At 39.7% G+C, this 18,722-nt stretch overlaps 1 protein-coding gene across 3 annotated transcripts in view; it reads right to left on the bottom strand.

The window, feature by feature from the left end:
* LOC126148860 (uncharacterized) overlaps nucleotides 1-18,722 on the bottom strand; it is a 98,546-nt gene that overhangs the window by 19,595 nt on the left and 60,229 nt on the right. For all 3 annotated transcript variants that reach the window (XM_049915782.1, XM_049915780.1, XM_049915781.1), the window contains 2 exons: nucleotides 14,787-14,989; nucleotides 13,130-13,317 (listed from right to left, as the gene is read on the bottom strand). In XM_049915782.1, coding sequence (XP_049771739.1) covers nucleotides 13,130-13,317; nucleotides 14,787-14,989 — 391 coding nt within the window. The remainder of the gene's footprint in view (nucleotides 1-13,129; nucleotides 13,318-14,786; nucleotides 14,990-18,722) is intronic.

Here is an 18,722-nt window from a genome sequence, read left to right as displayed (position 1 = left end):
TTCATAACATTAATAATGTGTTGTTATATAAATATTTACACAGTATGTACTTTCTTGTTTAATATTTAGTGCTACTCATATAATGTTGTCTGAATGTAGTAATTATTTGCAAATAAAGTTGTTTCATGTAATACTCATTTAGGTCATAAAATTATTATGCGAAGGAGCTGGAGCACATATCTACGTTTATGGGATGAAAAGGTGGGGAAAAATAAATTTAAGAGACCAAGAAAATTTGGGCCGTAAAAGAGCGAATATTTACTATGTAATAATGTACTGTTAATTTAAATATACACACATTTGGATTTTAGAGGGAGAGCAGCTGGGTGGTGACCTATAAAGCAATCCACGAGAAGAATACTGGGAAAACATGGTGATGGCAAGTAACTCAAAGAGGTGAGCTAGTGCGAATGGTAGCAGCACTGAATACCTGGTACCACGAGGGCTGGTGGTGGTGTGATGATCTTCCAATTGTGTTACTGGTGCACTGGAAGAGGGTAACCCATGGTAAATTGCTGTGAGGTTGATGGCTCGACCATAGGTGACGTCTGTCTTCTATGGAGGAGGTGGCAGAGTCAATTTGCCGCAGCTGGCAGCTGTGACACAGGCAACAGCCAAGTATAATGCTAATGTACATGCGCATTGATCCACATCTAAGGTCTGCACAATACTGGGCATCATATTTGCTCACATTTTATTGACTTGTCTTTCAGTGTTTCATGCTACTGTTGTAGGATGAGGCAGAGTGTTAGGAATATCCACTTGTTGAAACTCTGAAATGTTGTTTACAGGCTCCTGACAAATTCTGATATTCTCCACCTGATATTAGTATAAATGAGCAAAGGCCTCTGGCACATCTTTTCTACACATATTTTAGGTAACTAACAGGACTTATTTTTTTACTGATGCTGGTAATGCTTCAGAACTCACACTGTCATGTTCTACAGATGTGCATTCAGATGTCCCATGATGGGTGTGTGAAACAGGAGATAACAACACCTGTTACAATACATACAGCCAACAAAATTTCTATCCTGACCAGTCACTAATGAAAATTTCTCTCTGAAATTGCTACAACCACAGTGTTTTGCATTTAGAATACATTCTATCAAATCAACCTTCACTTTAACAATCTCCTGATTTTCATGTTCTTGTGCAACGATCTTGTACCATGTGACCGAGTGGCGACTCAGTAATAATATCAGATGGTTGGGCAATTTGAGCATGGTATGCTCTAACAGGTAAGGAAGAATCTAGTTGCCCGCTGTGCCCCATGCAGTTTCATTCACGTCTACCTCACTTCTGTGGAACAACATGCTTTGAGCAAGCATAAGTGTCAGATGCAGACCTCTACTGTACAACAAGTATCCGAAAATCCCTGCATCATGTGTAGAATTTTTCACAGGAGAGTGAGCTAGTGTGGAATTTCAGGACTGAAACCTTCTAATCAAGATAGTTTCGGTGTCTTGGCTCAAACTGAGACTGAACTTGGTGATATTCTGTAACTGATCAGTTTCTTTGTCTTCTCCTCCTGAAAACCTTCTTCTTCTGGTATGAGAGCTTCTCTTGTCCTCCCAACTGTTGATAAAGAGTTCTTGAGGTCAGTCTTTCCTCGTGCAATAATTGTGCATTGTTTCACCACTTGTTTCCACAATTTAAAAGATTTCCTCTTAACTTCACATATTTAGCTGTTGTCCCATGATATCAACACAAAGGTACTACACAGTCTCACATTACTATGGACCTTTTAGTCTTGAGGTGTTGGTGCACAACTGTTTACAAATTTGAATCATGTTCTTACTCTGTCAGAAGTTTCAACATGTTTGATCAACGCAGTGGCATAGGAAGAGCAATGTACTATACAAGATGTTTTGTGGTCTGCAATAAAATGTGTTGTAAGAAGTCAACATAAAAAATATGAAACTGGTGCTGCAAAATGTGTACCCTTCCCAAATACGATCTGTTAATAATAGTTACACTCAAAGTATGGTCCACACACATTTGCATTTAATTCTTGCACTGCCCCATAGCATTTCTGCTCCTTATTTTGCATTAGTCTGTGCAGGAAGTACACTGTAAGGGGGCTTTCTGAGTGTAGATGTGGGTGTAGATATCAGGCATATTACTGGAATACTTATGTGGTAAACAGCTTTGCCACCACTGCCAAACCGTCAATTGAATACTATTTTACAAACTTGTCATATCGTACAAACAGAGTTAAAGGGAGAAAACAGTACAAGAAACATACATTAATATGTGCCCAATAAATAGTTCCTAAATTATATGAACAGTGTCGTTTCTACTGTGTCATAGTTGGACACTCATGTTTCTCTACCTTTCTCTTCTTTTGACACCTAAAACTGATTCCAGAAACTTCATGCTGTAAAACTAGTTCCCTCTTGTGGTGCTCGCAGAAACTGGTGTCTAGGGGAAGAATCCAGATGTCACATGTGGAGTAACAGGCATCAAGGTCATGGCTGTAATGTTGTGTAGCATGCTCTGCAACAGGATATTGTGTTGCCTTTACGCAGCCTCTGTCTATACCCATTCATCCTAACTGATAATCTAATGGTAGCATTTACATTACACATAATTATATGTGTAGTTTCACAGGTGGCTCTCCCTTTGATAGCAAATGTTCTGCCAGTAATGGGACTGGCATAGGTGGTGGTAGGTGGGTGCATCTTAGTGCAAGTCTTACAGTGCAGACAGTAATAGGTACAAGAGCCATAGGTACAGAAATGGGCACAAAAGGAGCAGAGGGTTTAACCAGGATACTGTGGAGATTGGAAGGGCAACGGAAAACCATTCTAGGTGTGGTGGGAAAAATCTCTGACAGAATAGACTTCATTTCAGGGCATTATTTTAGGAATTCATACCCTTGTTGAAGTAACTACACCTAGGATCACTTTCTGTCACCCACCCAATCTCTACAATATCATTATTAGATCCTATGGCTCCTTATGCACTTACTTCCTTACCCTATGGCCCCTACTCCTGAGACCATCCCCAGAGTAAGATTTGCCCTATGCATCCTCCTATCAACTTTACCATCTCTGCAATTCACAAAACATATACTATCAAAGGGAGAGCCGTCTATGAAATGACACGTCTTGTACCAGCTGTTATGTAAACACTGTTCGGACTTCTACATTGCTGCTACAATGTGACAGTCAAGAACTCGGTGCCTGTTTCACCACACATGCCACCTGGATCCCCCCCCCCCCCCCCCCCAAGACTCCAGTTTCTCACAACTCTGCAGTTGGGAACTGCTGCTGCAACATGTTCTTGGTTTCTGCCACCCACATGACCTTAATTTACATTAATTTCTTCTGCCCCAACATTTCTTCTCATTAACTGTTTCTTTCTTTACTTCTTTTAGCTTTTCTACACCTTCTACTTGCTGAGCTGTCTATTTTTCCCTGTCTGCCACCTCTACCACATACAAAGCACACAGGTTTCTGCTCGTATTAACTTGAGCCGCTGTGTTCAGTCTGTAATCTCTGTCTTGCATATTATCATTTCTTCCAACTTTAAACCATCAGACTTTCAAATCTTGTCCACTGCAGTCCCCAACAACCAGTCTTTCCTTTTCATCCAGTCTGTCAAGTCTCCCCTGACCTGACTTCCTGGGCAACTTTTCCAAAGTCTCGTCATTTCCTAAGCCTCACTAGTCTTTACCTTCACCCTCTTCCTCTCCCTTCAGCACTTTTGCAATGAGGATTAAATTTTTATAAACCTGTCAAAGGCCATTAAAGCAGGGTATCTGACACTGACTTTTATCATGGACCAACTGTGTCTAAGGGAAAAAAGTTTGTAGCAGATGGTGTGAAGTTATTAAGCATTAAATGACCTGGACCTGTTAATCCTACACCAAAGACGAGAATTAATTATAAATTCAAACATTTTGTATTATTTCTTTAACATTTATTGGCTGAAATAATTTTTGTAAAAGCATTAATTTTTGATGCATTTGGATGGCACTGGAATGTTACAATTGATGAGTCTTCTTCACAATATTTTAAACATCACATAACTTTAAACTTGGCGTCATCTTCATCATCATTCATCCCCATTACGATCGGAGGAAGGCAATCACAAACCACCTCCCCTAGGACCTTGCCTAGTACGGCGGTGCGGGTCTCCCGCATTGTCCCCTACGCTTCTCGGAGTATGGGACCTCATCATCATCATCGTCATCGACTTTAAACTAAAGATGGTTGTTATGTAAACTGAAGTAGGAGGGGTTGGGTTATTTGGAGGAGGAGACTAAACAGTGAGACCATCGGATTAGGGAAGGATGGGAAAGGAAGACGGCCGTTTCCTTTCAAAAGGATGATCCCAGCATTTGCCTGGAGCGATTTAGGGAAATCACAAAAAACCAAAATCAGGATGGCCGGATACAGGATTGAACTGACTTCCTCCCAAATACAAGTCCAATGTGCTCACCACTGCGCCACCTCACTCAGTGAAGGAGGAGGAGGAGGAGGAGGAGGAGGAGGAGGAGGGGACGTCGTACAGCATCCGCAAGGATGAATGGAAATTTGTGCCAGACCAGGATTTGAACCCATGATCTCCTGGTTAGTAAGCAAGTGCATTAACCAATGCACCACCCAACATGGTGTTTATCACGACTGCACGTGACTATGTCAACGTGCCTCTCGGCCGACCCACATCCCCACCTAACACCACCTATCTGCATACAGCCCCTGTCCATGTCCTCCATGCTAGCTACTTTGAGATTCCCACAGGAGGTCAGACATAACTGCGCATTTGCACTGAATATGGTGGATCCATTGCTCATTGAGACGAGTCAATTATGTGAACGCCTGGTGCCTGTTCTTTTGGACATGTCTGAAAGAACAGACATCACATATTCATATAAAGGTGATTGTATTTTTTTGCAGGAGAGTGGTTCATAAATTTGAAAGGAAATAATTTCACTATGAAAGAAACAATATATGTGGCAGGTATAAACTGAGAATGTGCAAGGCAAAATTGTCTTGTTCCAGCCTTGAACTGACTTACCCAGACAGCTACAAGGGTATGGATTCCGCCCCATTGTGCAGTTTGATATTTTTCATGCTAACATTGTCAGATGTGAAATAAATAGTAAGTGACAGACAAATATCCCAAGACTGACTGGTAATCTAACCTGTGACCTATTATGGATCCATTGTTTGTCACCTTACAGCTGAATAATCAAGCCACACAATAGTAAGGTAAGTACTTTTGTTCATTTGTTTTACTTCGTTTGACTTTGTGGTGAAATTATTTCGTGTGATCACAATAATAATAACAAAGTAAAAATAGAACTAGATGTGAATGGACAGGACAAGTGTTTATCAGATTTGGACTAATCGATGCACCTAGTATTGTAGTAGCTGTAGGCTCGGTTAAACCTGTAAACCTGCCAACACAGCAGGAATGCACGGTTCTTGCAGTATAGGCAAGGGGATTTCTGCACCGAAGGGTTTCAGTAGTATTGTTGAAAACGTGATGAAACGGTGTACTCACAGCAGCACTGCTATCCTGTATAAATAGTTGCCACTGTGATAGCACATGCATTCCCAATCCAACAATTCTACCAAGATGTGGGGGTTATGTAAGAGAAGGAAGCAGCATGGAGCCACCACCAGCAGCAGTCACGAACACAGGTCTCCGTGATGGTACCTGCCTCCTGGACTGCCACACCACAGGCCAATGGCTGTTGGGTGCAGTCATTCATCACAGAGCTGGGTACCATACCACAACAACATCGTCGTATGCTGGTGATCCAAGGTGCTCGTTGCATGACTCATGCAATGGGGCTGCATGCTACACACTGAGCACTGGTAACAGCAAAACTGGGTGCTCATGTTGCAGCAAGCTGACTGGACAGAGGCTATCATCTTGTGGGGTCACCCGGCCCCTTCCATGAGCACTGGGGGAAGGCATAGTCGCTACCCCACACCAAAAAGTACAGATGTATGAATATAACAAAAGTGTTCATTTTGATAGCTGAATCTCTTTGGGCCATCTCTGTCCTGCAATCGTGCATCAACCCTCCAGTGCCTGTCATACTGCACAGCAGATACTACCCCCCACCCCCCTTTTCATCTGCCCTAGGGTTGGCTATGCAAGGAAAAAAATTAGGGGTTTAACCTCCTATCCACAATGAGGTCATTAGAGGTGGAGCAATAACTCAGATTGTTTCAAGGATTGGGGAGGAAATCAGCTATGCCCTTTCAGAGGAACAATCCTGCCATTTTCCAGGAGCAATTTAGGGAAATCATAGAAAATGTAAATCCCGATGGCTGGACAAAGATCTGAACAACTGTCCTCTCAAATGCATGTCCAGTGTGCTAATCACTGGCTACTTCACTTTTAATGATATTCTTCAGATATGTTGACATTAGAAGGTTTTTGAAAACGTGCTGTTTCTCTCATGTATAAATGCACTAATTAACTGTTGCCCAAAGCCTTTGCTTTTGTTTTCATCTATGAAGTATTTGCCTGTTCTTTCTATATTAAAAGACTGTAGTAAGGAAGATGTACAATAAACAGTGCAAGTTTGTCATTGTAACAATTATGTTACCTGGGCAATGTTAGGGACGAGAATAGAATTCTGTGCATAATGTTGTATTAAGCAACAAAGAGGTTCATTGCGATGCTGAGGAATGAAGTAGTACTGACAGATATTATATGGTATGAAGCATTGGTATGTTGCTGTTCTAATTTGTGGGCATCTTAAAATGGCTGCTATGTACTACTGGGAAAAGAGAGAGAGGACAGTGTCTATAATCCTTAGGTCTCTACTACTTAGTTTAATTATAACTGTAGATTATTAAATTAACACAAAAAGACTCTCACAAATAAAGCTTTCAGCCCATGAGGCCATTGTCAAAACACACACACACACACACACACACACACACACACACACACACGACTGCAGTCTCAGAAGAGTAGCCACACTGTCAGTGTGGATTTTTGGCATGTGACTACAGTTGCCTGAGACTGCAGTCATGTATGTGTGTGTGTGTGTGTGTGTGTGTGTGTGTGTGTGTGTGTGTGTGTGTGGTCTTTGACGAAGGCCTTTTGGGCCGAAAACTTTATTTGTGACAATCTTTTTGTTGTGCCTATCTGCGACTCAGCATCTCTGCTATATGGTGAGTGTCAACTTTCCTTTTCATAATATTGTTACATTCCATTCTGGATTTTCCTTTGATTGATTATTAAATTAATTTCTTTGTTTCCTTTATGCAGCAAAATGAACTGCAATAAGTAATGAAAGCTGAAACCATTGGAAAAAATTATTTTACCAAACTGAAGAGATGTATTTAAGAATACAGAAAAGGCCGAGAGACAAATCGTTTGTCAGCTTTACAGGAGGAAAATAGTGATTTACTATAAAAAAGGTCACATTCACTATTAACATTATTACAAATGAAAAAAAAGTTAAAAAATGGCATACCATGCACGGAATTCCCCTTCCAGACAATTCAATGTAACAAGGGCACCACACATCAATCAGATTTTTGTAATTTTTTTATATTTATGGTACGTGAAGTTCAGAACTCAAATACCAATCTTGGAAAGCAGTCTGATGCACCTCTCAAAAATTCTTGAGGAAAAAACTCAGAAATTCTCCCAGTGACTTTAATTCACTAAATGTAGCTATTCTTGACCGTAGCGCTCAACACAAGAAAACGCTGGATCACTGGTTCGCGTCTCGTTCCTGTCTCCTTTTTTTTCACGCAATTCAACTCTAATACCTATGTCATTTACAAATAAAATTCATCACATATATGCCAATTAACATGTATCTAATTATCTTATATGAAAATGCATAATTTCATATTTCTATTTATGGTAAATGTCATCAAAAACATTTTCTTTGTCCATACTGTTGAACATAATGAACTCTTCGTATGAAGCTTCACTGCATTAGGAATCTTCAGCGCCATCATCCTGTGACATTGAAGGACCTGGCAAATTGTCATCATCCACATCTGACATTACAGTCTTTTTGCTGTATAAGAGGCCTTTCATGCACCATACCACAAAACACTATCTGCTGCTTCGGCAATGCTGAAATCCTATTACAGCCACAACTGTCTCTTGCAAAAGATATCATATCCCTTCCAAATATTGTGGAATTCACTGAAAGACGCTGTGGTCCGCTCCACAGTGCGAGTGTGAGTGTGACTGTCGAGTCAGTGGCATGGGACCCCAGTTTCAGCTACTGTTATCAACATTGACAACTAATAGTAACATGCATGTTGCAAAGTGTCTAAACACTCGCTGATAACAAGTAATGTTAAATCTCTCCATAAACTAGTATCGCATTTGTCCTCAGCTCACAAGCAATCTCCATAAAAATGATAATCAAATATGCATTAATTATAATGTATTAATTGAATTATATATTTAAATGACATAGGTTTTTGAAATGAACAGAAAATAATATAATGACTGAAAAAAGATGCAATCCAGCAATTACCACTCTCTAGCATTACTGACAGCATGCCAAAAACTGCCCTACCTTCAGTGGAATTCAAATTGCTCAAAGAACTTAAAACTTGATTTTCTCGAGAATTTTTGAGAGTCGCATTTAACAAGTTTGGAATATTGATATTTTTCTCTGAACTTCATGTACTGTAGATATTAAAAAATTATAAAAATCAGACTGCTGTGTGGCCCCCTAGGAAGATGATATTACTATAACAGAAATTACAGATTGGAAACAACAAATAAAGTTGTACATGGACAAACACTCTTGTGGGCAGCCACAGGTGACCCTCTTGTCGTTGTTTGTTGTTGTGTTCTTCAGTCAAAAGGCTGGTTTGATGCAACTCTCCATGCTACTCTATCCTGTGCAAGCCTCACCATCTCCGAGTAACTACTGCAACCTATGTTCTTCTGAATCTGCTTGCTGTATTCATCTATTGGTCTCCCTCTACAATTTTTACCCTCCACACTTCCCTCCAGTACTAAATTGGTAATCCCTTGATGCCTCAGAATGTGTCCTGCCAACCATTCCCTTCTTCTAGTAAAGCTGTGCCACAAATTCCTCTTCTTCCCAATTCTATTTGGCACTTCCTCATTAGTTACATTATCTACCCATCTAATCTTCCACATTCTTCTGTAGCACCACATTTCGAAGGCTTCTATTCTCTTCTTGTCTACACAGTTTATCATCCATGTTTCACACCCATACATGGCTACACTCCACACAAGTACTTAAAAAAAAAAAAAAAAAAGACTTTCTGACACTTAAATCTTTATTTGATGTTAACATCTTTCTCTTCTTGAGAAAAGCTTTTCTTGCCGTAGCCAGCCTACATTTTATATCCTCCCAACTTCGACCATCATCAGTTACTTTGTTTCTGAAATGGCAAAATTCATCTACTACTTAAGTGTCTCGTTTCCTAATATAGTTCCCTCAACATCACCTGATTTAATTCAACTACATTCTGTTATCCACGTTTTGCTTTCATGAATGTTCATCTTATATTCTCCTTTTAAGACACTGTCCATTCCATTCAACTGCTCTTCCAAGTCCTTTGCTGCCTCAGACAGAATTACAATGTCATTGGCAAACCTCAAAGTTCTTTTTTATTCTTCCTGGACTTTAATTCCTACACCAAATTTTTCTTTTGTTCCCTTTACTGCCTGTACAATGTACAAATTGAATAACATAGGGGATAGGCTACATCCCTGTCCCACTTCCTTCTCAACCACTGCTTCCCTTTCTTGCCCCTCAACTTGTACAACTGCCATCTGGTTTCCGTACAAATTGTAAATAGCCTTTTGCTCTCTATATTTTACCCCTCTCACCTTTAGAATTTGAAAGAGAATATTCTGGTCAACACTGTTGAAATCTTTCTCTAAATCTTACAAATGCTATGAATGTAGGTTTGCCTTCCCTTACTTATCTTCTATGAGAAGTCATGGGGTTAGTATTGCCTCATGTGTTCCTACATTTCTCTGGAATCCAAATTGATCTTCCCTTTGGATGACTTCTACCGGTTTTTCCATTCATCTGTGAAGACTTCATGTTAGTATTTATTTACCTGATAGTTCGGTAATTTTCACATCTGTCACCACCTGCTTTCTTTGCAATTGGTATTATTATATTCTTCTTGAAGTATGAGGGTATTTCACCTGTCTCATCATCTTGCTTACCAGATGGAAGAGCTTTGTCATGGTTGGCTCTCGCAAGGCTATCAATAGTTCTAAAAGAATGTTGTCTATTCCTGGGGCCTTGTTTTGACTTGGATCTTTCAGTGCTCTGTCAAATTCTTCACACATTATCATATCTCCCATCTTATCTTCATCTACAGCCTCTTCAATTTCCATAATATTGCCCTCAAGTACAACCTCTATATACCACTTCCACCTTCCTGCTTTCCCTTCTTTGCTTAGGACTCATTTTCCATTTGAGTTCTTGATATTCACACAGGTGGTTCTCCTTTGTCCAAAGGTGTCTCTAATTTTCCTGTAGGCGGCATCTTTCTTACCCCTAGTGATATATGTTTCTACATCCTTACACGTGTCCTCTAGCCATTCCTCCTTAGCCATTTTGCACTTCCTGTTATCTCCTTTTTGAGACGTTTGTATTCCCTTTCACCTGCACATTCACTGCAGTTTCACATTTTCTCCTTTCATCAATTAAATTAAATATCTTTTGTCTTACCCAAGGATTTCTACTAGCCCTTGTCTTTTAACCTAGTTGATCCTCTGCTGTCTTCAGTATTTCATCTCTCAAAGCTAGCTGTTCTTCTTCTACTGTATTCCTTTCCTCTGTTCTTGTCAATCGTACCTAATGGTCTCTCTGAAACTCTCTACAACCTCTGGTTCTTTCAGTTTATTCAGGTACAATCTCCTAAATTCCTACCTTTTTGCAGTTTCTTCATTTTTAATCTACAGTTCATAACCAATAAATTGTGGTCAGAGTCCGCATCTGCCCCTGAAAATGTCTTAGAATTTGAAACCTTGTTCCTAAATCTCTGTCTAACCATCACATAATCAATCTGAAACCTTCCAGTATCTCCAGATCTCTTCCACATATATAACCTTCTTTCATGATTTTTAAACCAAGTATTAGCTATGATTAAATCATACTCTGTGCTCTTGTAGAAGTGTGTATAATTCAGCAAAAAAAGATATAGTCACTCACTTGAAATTTCATGCCATTTTTATGCTATTCAATATGTATATGCATCCCACAAGTTTCAGGTTAGATTAGATGTACTTTTCATTCCAATGGAACCATACACAGGAGGATCCTACAGGATACAGAGCTTGTCAGAAAAATAAGAATACACAAATATTTCCAAAGAAAACCAAATCTGATAATGTACCTTCCACAGATCCCAAGTGAAATGGCCCTCACAGATAAAAAATAAATAAAAAACTTGAGCATATTTTTATTTCAAAGGTAATAAGAAACTTGTTAAACACACAAATGTTAAATGCATGAGGAGCACATGATAATTCTCAGGCTACTGTGGCCATATATCTCCAACTAAAAAAATCATTTTACACCGTCTTTTTACAATGATTGCATTGCTAGACCAAATTGAGAAATCAGACTGTATTAATACTGACATAATTAACAACATATACCCACCAGTTGGTCCCCCTAAGAAATTCATCAGTGCAATAGATGATGTTGGCCTCCAATAAATCCTTTTGGATCCTCTTAAACTGAACTTTATTAGTAGTTAAACTTTTTATTGCTGCTGGTCAGTTATTGAAAATGTGTCTCTCTGAGTAATGAACACCATTCTGGACCAGAGTGAGTAACTGTAAATCTCTTATTTCTAGTACTGATTCCATGAACTGAGTTATTTTTTTGAGAAAGAGAGTACTTTTAATGGCAAATTTCATTATGGAAGAAATATATTGGGAAGCAATAGTTAGTATCTCTAGCTGGCTGCAGAGGTCTCTGCGGGATGTTCTTGAGTTTACACCACAAATAATGCTTAGTATACATTTTTGGACATGGAAGACTTTAGCTTGGCTTGATGATTACCACAGAACATAATCCTGTATGACAATATGGAATGAAAGTAAGCATAGTACGCAAGCTTCTTTATTTTTATATCCCCTACACCAGACAATGTAAATACTGCAAATATAGATCTGTTTAGGTGCCTCAGCAGTTCCATGGTATGCTCCTCCCAGTTGAATTTATTGTCAAGCTGTAATCTCAAGAATTTAACACTGTCAGCAGACTACTTCAGTCTATTTATCCTTAACTTTGGGCACATGGTGGGAAACTTCCAAGTTCTAAATGGCATGCAGTGTGTTTTTTAAAAGTTTCATGACAAAGAACTTGTTAGGAAACATTTACTAATGTCCATGACAATTTCATTAACTGATCTTTCCAAAACTATACTTGATTTGCAATTTATTGTTTGTATCATCCGCAAATAAAATAAACTTGGTATCTGGTAATGTTACAGATAAAGAGGGTCATTAACACACCCAAGAAAAAGTAGCGACTGTACGATGGAACCTTATGGGAAACCAAATGTAACTAGTTCCCAGTTGGATGACAAACAACTGGTATAATGGGGCATATCCTCTGCCATACTCCTCATGGTGGTTTGCAAAGTACAGATGTAGATAGTGTAATACATGTCTCTTTCCCAATGATACCCTTCATTTCCTATCAGCGATGTAGGATTTGAACCATTTTGCAGTACTTCCTGTTACCCTCAATACTAATGTATTTCAAAGGATTTTGTGATTTATAACAAATATCAACAATGTAGCAAAAGACATATTGCTACTTGTCACAAAGAAGAAAAGTTAAGTTGCAGACAGGCAGAATTAAAAGACACTTTCATAAAGCTTTTGGCCACAGCCTTCATCGGCAAAAGAGAAACACACACCATTCATACAAACAACATACATTCCGGCCCGACATGCTGGAGTTGGTGGTCACAGGTGCATGAGGCATGTGTTCCTCTTTTGCTGGTGAAGGCTGTGGCCGAAAGCTTAATGTGTCTTAATTGTGCATGTCTGCAACTTTCCTTATTTTTGTTTATTTACAATATTACGATGGTATTCCTGTCAGCATAATTATATCACAAAAGAATGACTATGTAATAACATATTTTGTGAGCTGCTGTACCTGATGACACTGATCTTATGTTCTGGAGCTAAAGTCACAATTATTGGTGAAAGTATCTGCTGGTGGTCCACTGTACCAATGATGAGGGGGCCCAATAAATGAGTGCTAACTTCTGCTGGATATGTGCTTGTCAACTGTTTCATAGCCTCCAGGATACTTCGTGAGCATGATCTTGTAGTATCGCTTAACTAAAATAAGGAAAAGAGAAGAAAAACAGTTAATCTTTTTAATTCCTGATTGCTCAACTCTAAAACTACTGCTTTGAGGATATTATAAAACCCAAACCTGGCAACATTTTTAAATAACTGAACAACACATGGATGAATTTAAAGAGAGAAAATTTGAATATAAACATATCCTGAATGGACAGAATGAATAAATTATAAAACATGATGGATGTTTGTGGAGATGTCAAAGGATGCTGACAGCTATGAAATGTACAACAGAAAGAGGGTAATCAATAAGAAAGACAAGTCAAACAGAGAAGAAGAGAAGCTAAATAGTGGAATGGAACTGATCATTGGTTTTCCTTCCCAACTACCTGAAAAGACACTCTTAGTTCAATAACAGAAACCTTTCGCTTTCCACTAACATTTTCTTCGCACTTACTACTTTCTCTGGTGCTGTTTGTTGGAAAGACACACTTTGGCACGACATCAAAATTGCTGGCATTCTTTTTAAGAGCAATTGACTGGCACGATGGTCACTCGCCTGTTTGGAGATTAATTTCTTGATTACATGCTTATCTCATAAAACAATACAGTGCCTGATGGCGTGTGATTGGCAGTGATTATAAACAGCTGATGGCATTAGATAAATTGCGAAGTGGATTAAGATACTTTCACATAGGGAGCAAAAATACTAAATTTGGAATGTACTACGTCAAACAGCAAAATATTTTTGTTCAGGAGGTTGTATCTTCTGCAATTGTCTGTGGGATGGTACAATACATCAACTGAGTTATGTGAAGAGTAGATATATCTAAAGTAGTTGAGGAAGTATTGTACCTTCAATACAAGTTTCACCAGGAAAGCATGGTGCTCAATATTATATCTCTGCATCAGGAGTGGTACTTATTATTTGTTTAAACAGGCACCTTTACATAGATCTAGCTCTCATGGAAGTATTACCAACTTTTATAAAGAACTATCCACCACAGATTGTTTTAAAATTTAGATTACATCAGAGGTAGATTTGACAAATAATAGGTTGTATTTCACATCAAAATTGTAGAAGATGATGCATTTGCAGTCTATCACACAAATGGTGTAGGGATTATGGGGGTTATACTAACAATTCTGCAACCAACAGTACAAAATGTGGTCAGAAAAATTACTACAGTTCAAGTAAATTATACACATTTTGAATCAATGTGGTATGAGAATGGCTTCCCCTGAAATGAGTGCCACCATGACAAAAGTTTGGATTCTGTTCTGAACATGACGTAAGATGAAGCTAATCATTCACCATGTACCGGTATTTTAGTAAGAACTAGTGAAACCAGAGCTTCAAAAACATGTTAATTTGTTTTAAAAATAAATGATTTCTCTTATCAATCATTTTCACTTACATAGGAAATTGTACACACTTCACACATTATCAATAACACAACTTTTTCAAAAAGAGAAAGAATTACACATTTTACACAGATACTTACCCACGGCAAAAATACATCTGTACACATAATAACTGCAAGTTCTCCGTTTCTCAGCTTGCAAACAATTTCAGACATGTTAAGTAAGGCACAGTCTGAGAGCAGTGGTAGAAATTTCTTTATTTTATTTTTTGGAATTTCATTCAGACACTCAGGATTTAGTTTTCCATCTTCCAGTGCCTGGATTACATCTTGAGCAGCCAAACCTTTCAGCATAAAATAAAATGTGAGTGCTTCATTTATTTGACTCTTAAAATTACTTACTAAGGTCTACTTATTAAGGTATATGCCAGCTGTCTGACACCTCTACATAGAGTCTGACATCAAGATCCCATCCCCGTGACTCAAACTGACCTGTAGTCCCTCCTTAAAACCTCAGGCTCCTCACAGGGTCTAACACCTCAATCCTTAGAATTTCTCACCCCACCCAAACCATGCATGCCCACTTTTACCTTCTTCCTATGATCCATAAATCCAGTCATCCTGACCGTCCTATAGCTGCTGGCTTCAAAGCATCCACCGAATGTATATCTGTGTTTGTTGATCAACACCTGCAACCCATAGTACAAAATCTATACCAACATTCCCTGCATACATGGTTTGTCTGCTGCTGAAAATTTCCTCAGTCAGTGCCCCCCTGATTCCAAACCTATAACATCCTTCCTACTTACCTTAATCAACTTTATACTTACAAACAACTACTTCGTCTTTGATGGGCAGATGTACAAACACATCAGGGGTACAGCCATGGGAACCAGGATGGCTGCTTCCTATGCCAACCTTTTCATGGGTCACTAGGAGAGGCTTTCCCGAGACCCATATGACTTCAACTAGTTTTGGTTTAGATACATTGATGACATCTTTACCATACGGACTTATGGTGAGGCTGACCTGCTAAAATTCCTGGAATCTCTGAATACCTCCTCCCAATTAAATTTCAGGTGGTCCTATTCTGAATCCCATCCCCCTTTCCTTGATGTTGATCTTTTCCTCACCGAAGGCCAGCTACACACTCCCGTCCACATTAAACCTACGAACAAACAACAGTGCTTACATTTTGACAGTTGCCATCCTTTCCATGTCAAACATTCTCTCTCATACAGCCTTGGCATCTGAGGCAAACATTTGTTTGGATGCAGACTCTCTACAGCAATACACCACTATTCTCAACTCAGCCTTCACTGCATGTAATTACCCCACCAGCCTAGTTAAAAAGCAGATTTCCCAGGCCATCACATCCAATCCTGATACTGCTTGATCCCTCCAGCTTCAGAGCACACCACTGGTGACTCAGTATTATCCTGGTCTGAAATGTGTTAATCAGCTACTTCTACAGGGCCATCACTTCATAAAATCATACCCTGGAAAGAGATCCATTCGGTCTGAAATTTTGCCCACTTCACCTAGAATAGCTTTCCATTGCTCTCCCAATCTTCACAATATTCTTGTCAGACCCTCTGCTCCTTCTGCACCCATCTCGCTACCATATGGTTCCTATCCCTGTGATCGTCCCTGCTGGAAGACTTGATCCATGCACCCTCCTACCACCACCTATGATAGCTCTGTAACTGGTAAATGACATACTATTAAAGGGAGAGCCACCTGTGAAACGACACATGTCATATACCAGCTATTACATAAACACTATTCAGCCTTCTACATTGGCATGACTAACCCCATATTATAAATTAGGATAAACGGACATCAGCAGACAGCCACCAAATTATCAATTAGGATGAATGGGCAAAGGCAGAGGATATATACCAGCTAACTCGCAATATCCTGTTGCAGAGCATGCTCTATAACATGACATTCGTGACCTTGGTGCTTGTTTCACCACATGCGCCATCTGGATTCTTCCCCCAGACACCAGTTTCCAAGAACTCTGGAGGTAGGAACTAGCACTACAACATGTCCAACATGTCCTTGCTTCTCGCCACTCACCTGGCCTCAATTTACGTTAATTTATTGCAGCTCAGCTTTTCTTCACTGTAACTACTCTTTGCTTCACTCCATTTTAGTTTTCTACATCTTTCATTGTCTTTCCTATCTACTTTTCATCGCCATCTCCCACCTCTGTTACGTACACACCACTCAGCTTCTCAGACTTATTAACTCGTGCAGGATGTTTTAGTAGTAATCTATGTCTTGCATAATAACCTGTGTTCCACCTTTAAGCTAACAGGTTTTCAAAGCGATAGGTGGATCAAAACAAAATGTCCAGACACTCTGTGACCAAAATGATATTGAAACAGAGGATTACAGACTAAAGGCCGAAATACTAAATGTCTTTTTCCAAAGCTGTTTGACAGAGGAAGACTGCACTGTAGTTCCTTCTCTAGATTGTCGCACATATGACAAAATGGTAGATATCGAAATAGACGACAGAGGGATACAGAAACAATTAAAATAGCTCAAAAGAGGAAAGGCCGCTGGACCTGATGGGATACCAGTTCGATTTTACACAGAGCACGCGAAGGAACTTGCCCCCCTTCTTGCAGCGGCGTACCGTAGGTCTCTAGAAGAGCGTAGCATTCCAAAGGATTGGAAAAGGGCACAGGTCATCCCTGTTTTCAAGAAGGGATGTCGAACAGATGTGCAGAACTAGAGACCTATATCTCTAACGTCGATCAGTAGTAGAATTTTGGAGCACTTATTATGTTCGAGTACAATGACTTTTCTGGAGACTAGAAATCTACTCTGTAGGAATCAGCATGGGTTTCGAAAAAGATGATTGTGTGAAACCCAGCTCGCGCTATTCGTGCACGAGACTCAGAGGGCCATAGACACGGGTTCCCAGGTAGATGCCGCGTTTCTTGACTTCCGCAAGGCATTCGGTACAGTTCCCCACAGTCATTTAACGAACAAAGTAAGAGCATATGGACTATCAGACCAATTGTGTGATTGGATTGAAGAGTTCCTAGATAACAGAATGCAGGATGTCATTCTCAATGGAGAGAAGTCTTCCGAAGTAAGAGTGATTTCAGGTGTGCTGCAGGGGAGTGTCGTAGGGTCGTTGCTATTCACAATATACGTAAATGACCTTGTGGATGACATCGGAAGTTCACTGAGGCTTTTTGCGGATGATGCTGTGGTATATCAAGAGGTTGTAACAATGGAAAATTGTACTGAAATGCACGAGGATCTGCAGCGAATTGATGCATGGTGCAGGAAATGGCAATTGAATCTCAATGTAGACAAGTGTAATGTGCTGTGAATACATAGAAAGAAAGATCCCTTATCATTTAGTACAATACAGAAGGTCAGCAACTGGAAGCAGTTAATTCCATAAATTATCTGGGAGTATGCATTAGGACTGATTTAAAATGGAATGATCATATAAAGTTGATCGTCGGTAAAGCAGATGCCAGACAGATTCATTGGAAGAATCCTAAAGAAATGCAATCTGAAAACAAAGGAAGTAGCTTACAGTACGCTTGTTCGCCCACTGCTTGAATATTGCTCAGCAGTGTGGGATCCTTACCAGATAGGGTTGATAGAAGAGACAGAGAAGATCCAACAGAGAGCAGCGCACTTCGTTACAGGATCATTTAGTAATCGTGAAAGCATTACGGATATGATAGATAAACTCCAGTGGAAGACTCTGCAGGAGAGACGCTCAGTAGCTCAGTACGGGCTTTTGTTGAAGTTTCGAGAACATACCTTCACCGAGGAGTCAAGCAGTATATTGCTCCCTCCTACGTATATCTCGCGAAGAGACCATGAGGATAAAATCAGAGAGATTAGAGCCCACACAGAGGCATACCGACAATCCTTCTTTCCACGAACAATACGAGACTGGAATAGAATGGAGAACCAATAGAGGTACTCAAGGTACCCTCCTCCACACACCGTCAGGTGGCTTGCGGAGCATGGATGTAGATGTAGATATCTCATCTGATGCAGTCCCCAACAATCAGTCTTTCCTTCTCATCCTGT

The sequence above is a fragment of the Schistocerca cancellata genome, chromosome 2 (genome assembly GCF_023864275.1).
Source record: "Schistocerca cancellata isolate TAMUIC-IGC-003103 chromosome 2, iqSchCanc2.1, whole genome shotgun sequence".
Taxonomy (NCBI): domain Eukaryota; kingdom Metazoa; phylum Arthropoda; class Insecta; order Orthoptera; family Acrididae; genus Schistocerca; species Schistocerca cancellata.
The sequence above is the reverse complement of the archived record's forward strand: the minus strand, read 5'-3'. Positions and strand labels throughout refer to the sequence as shown.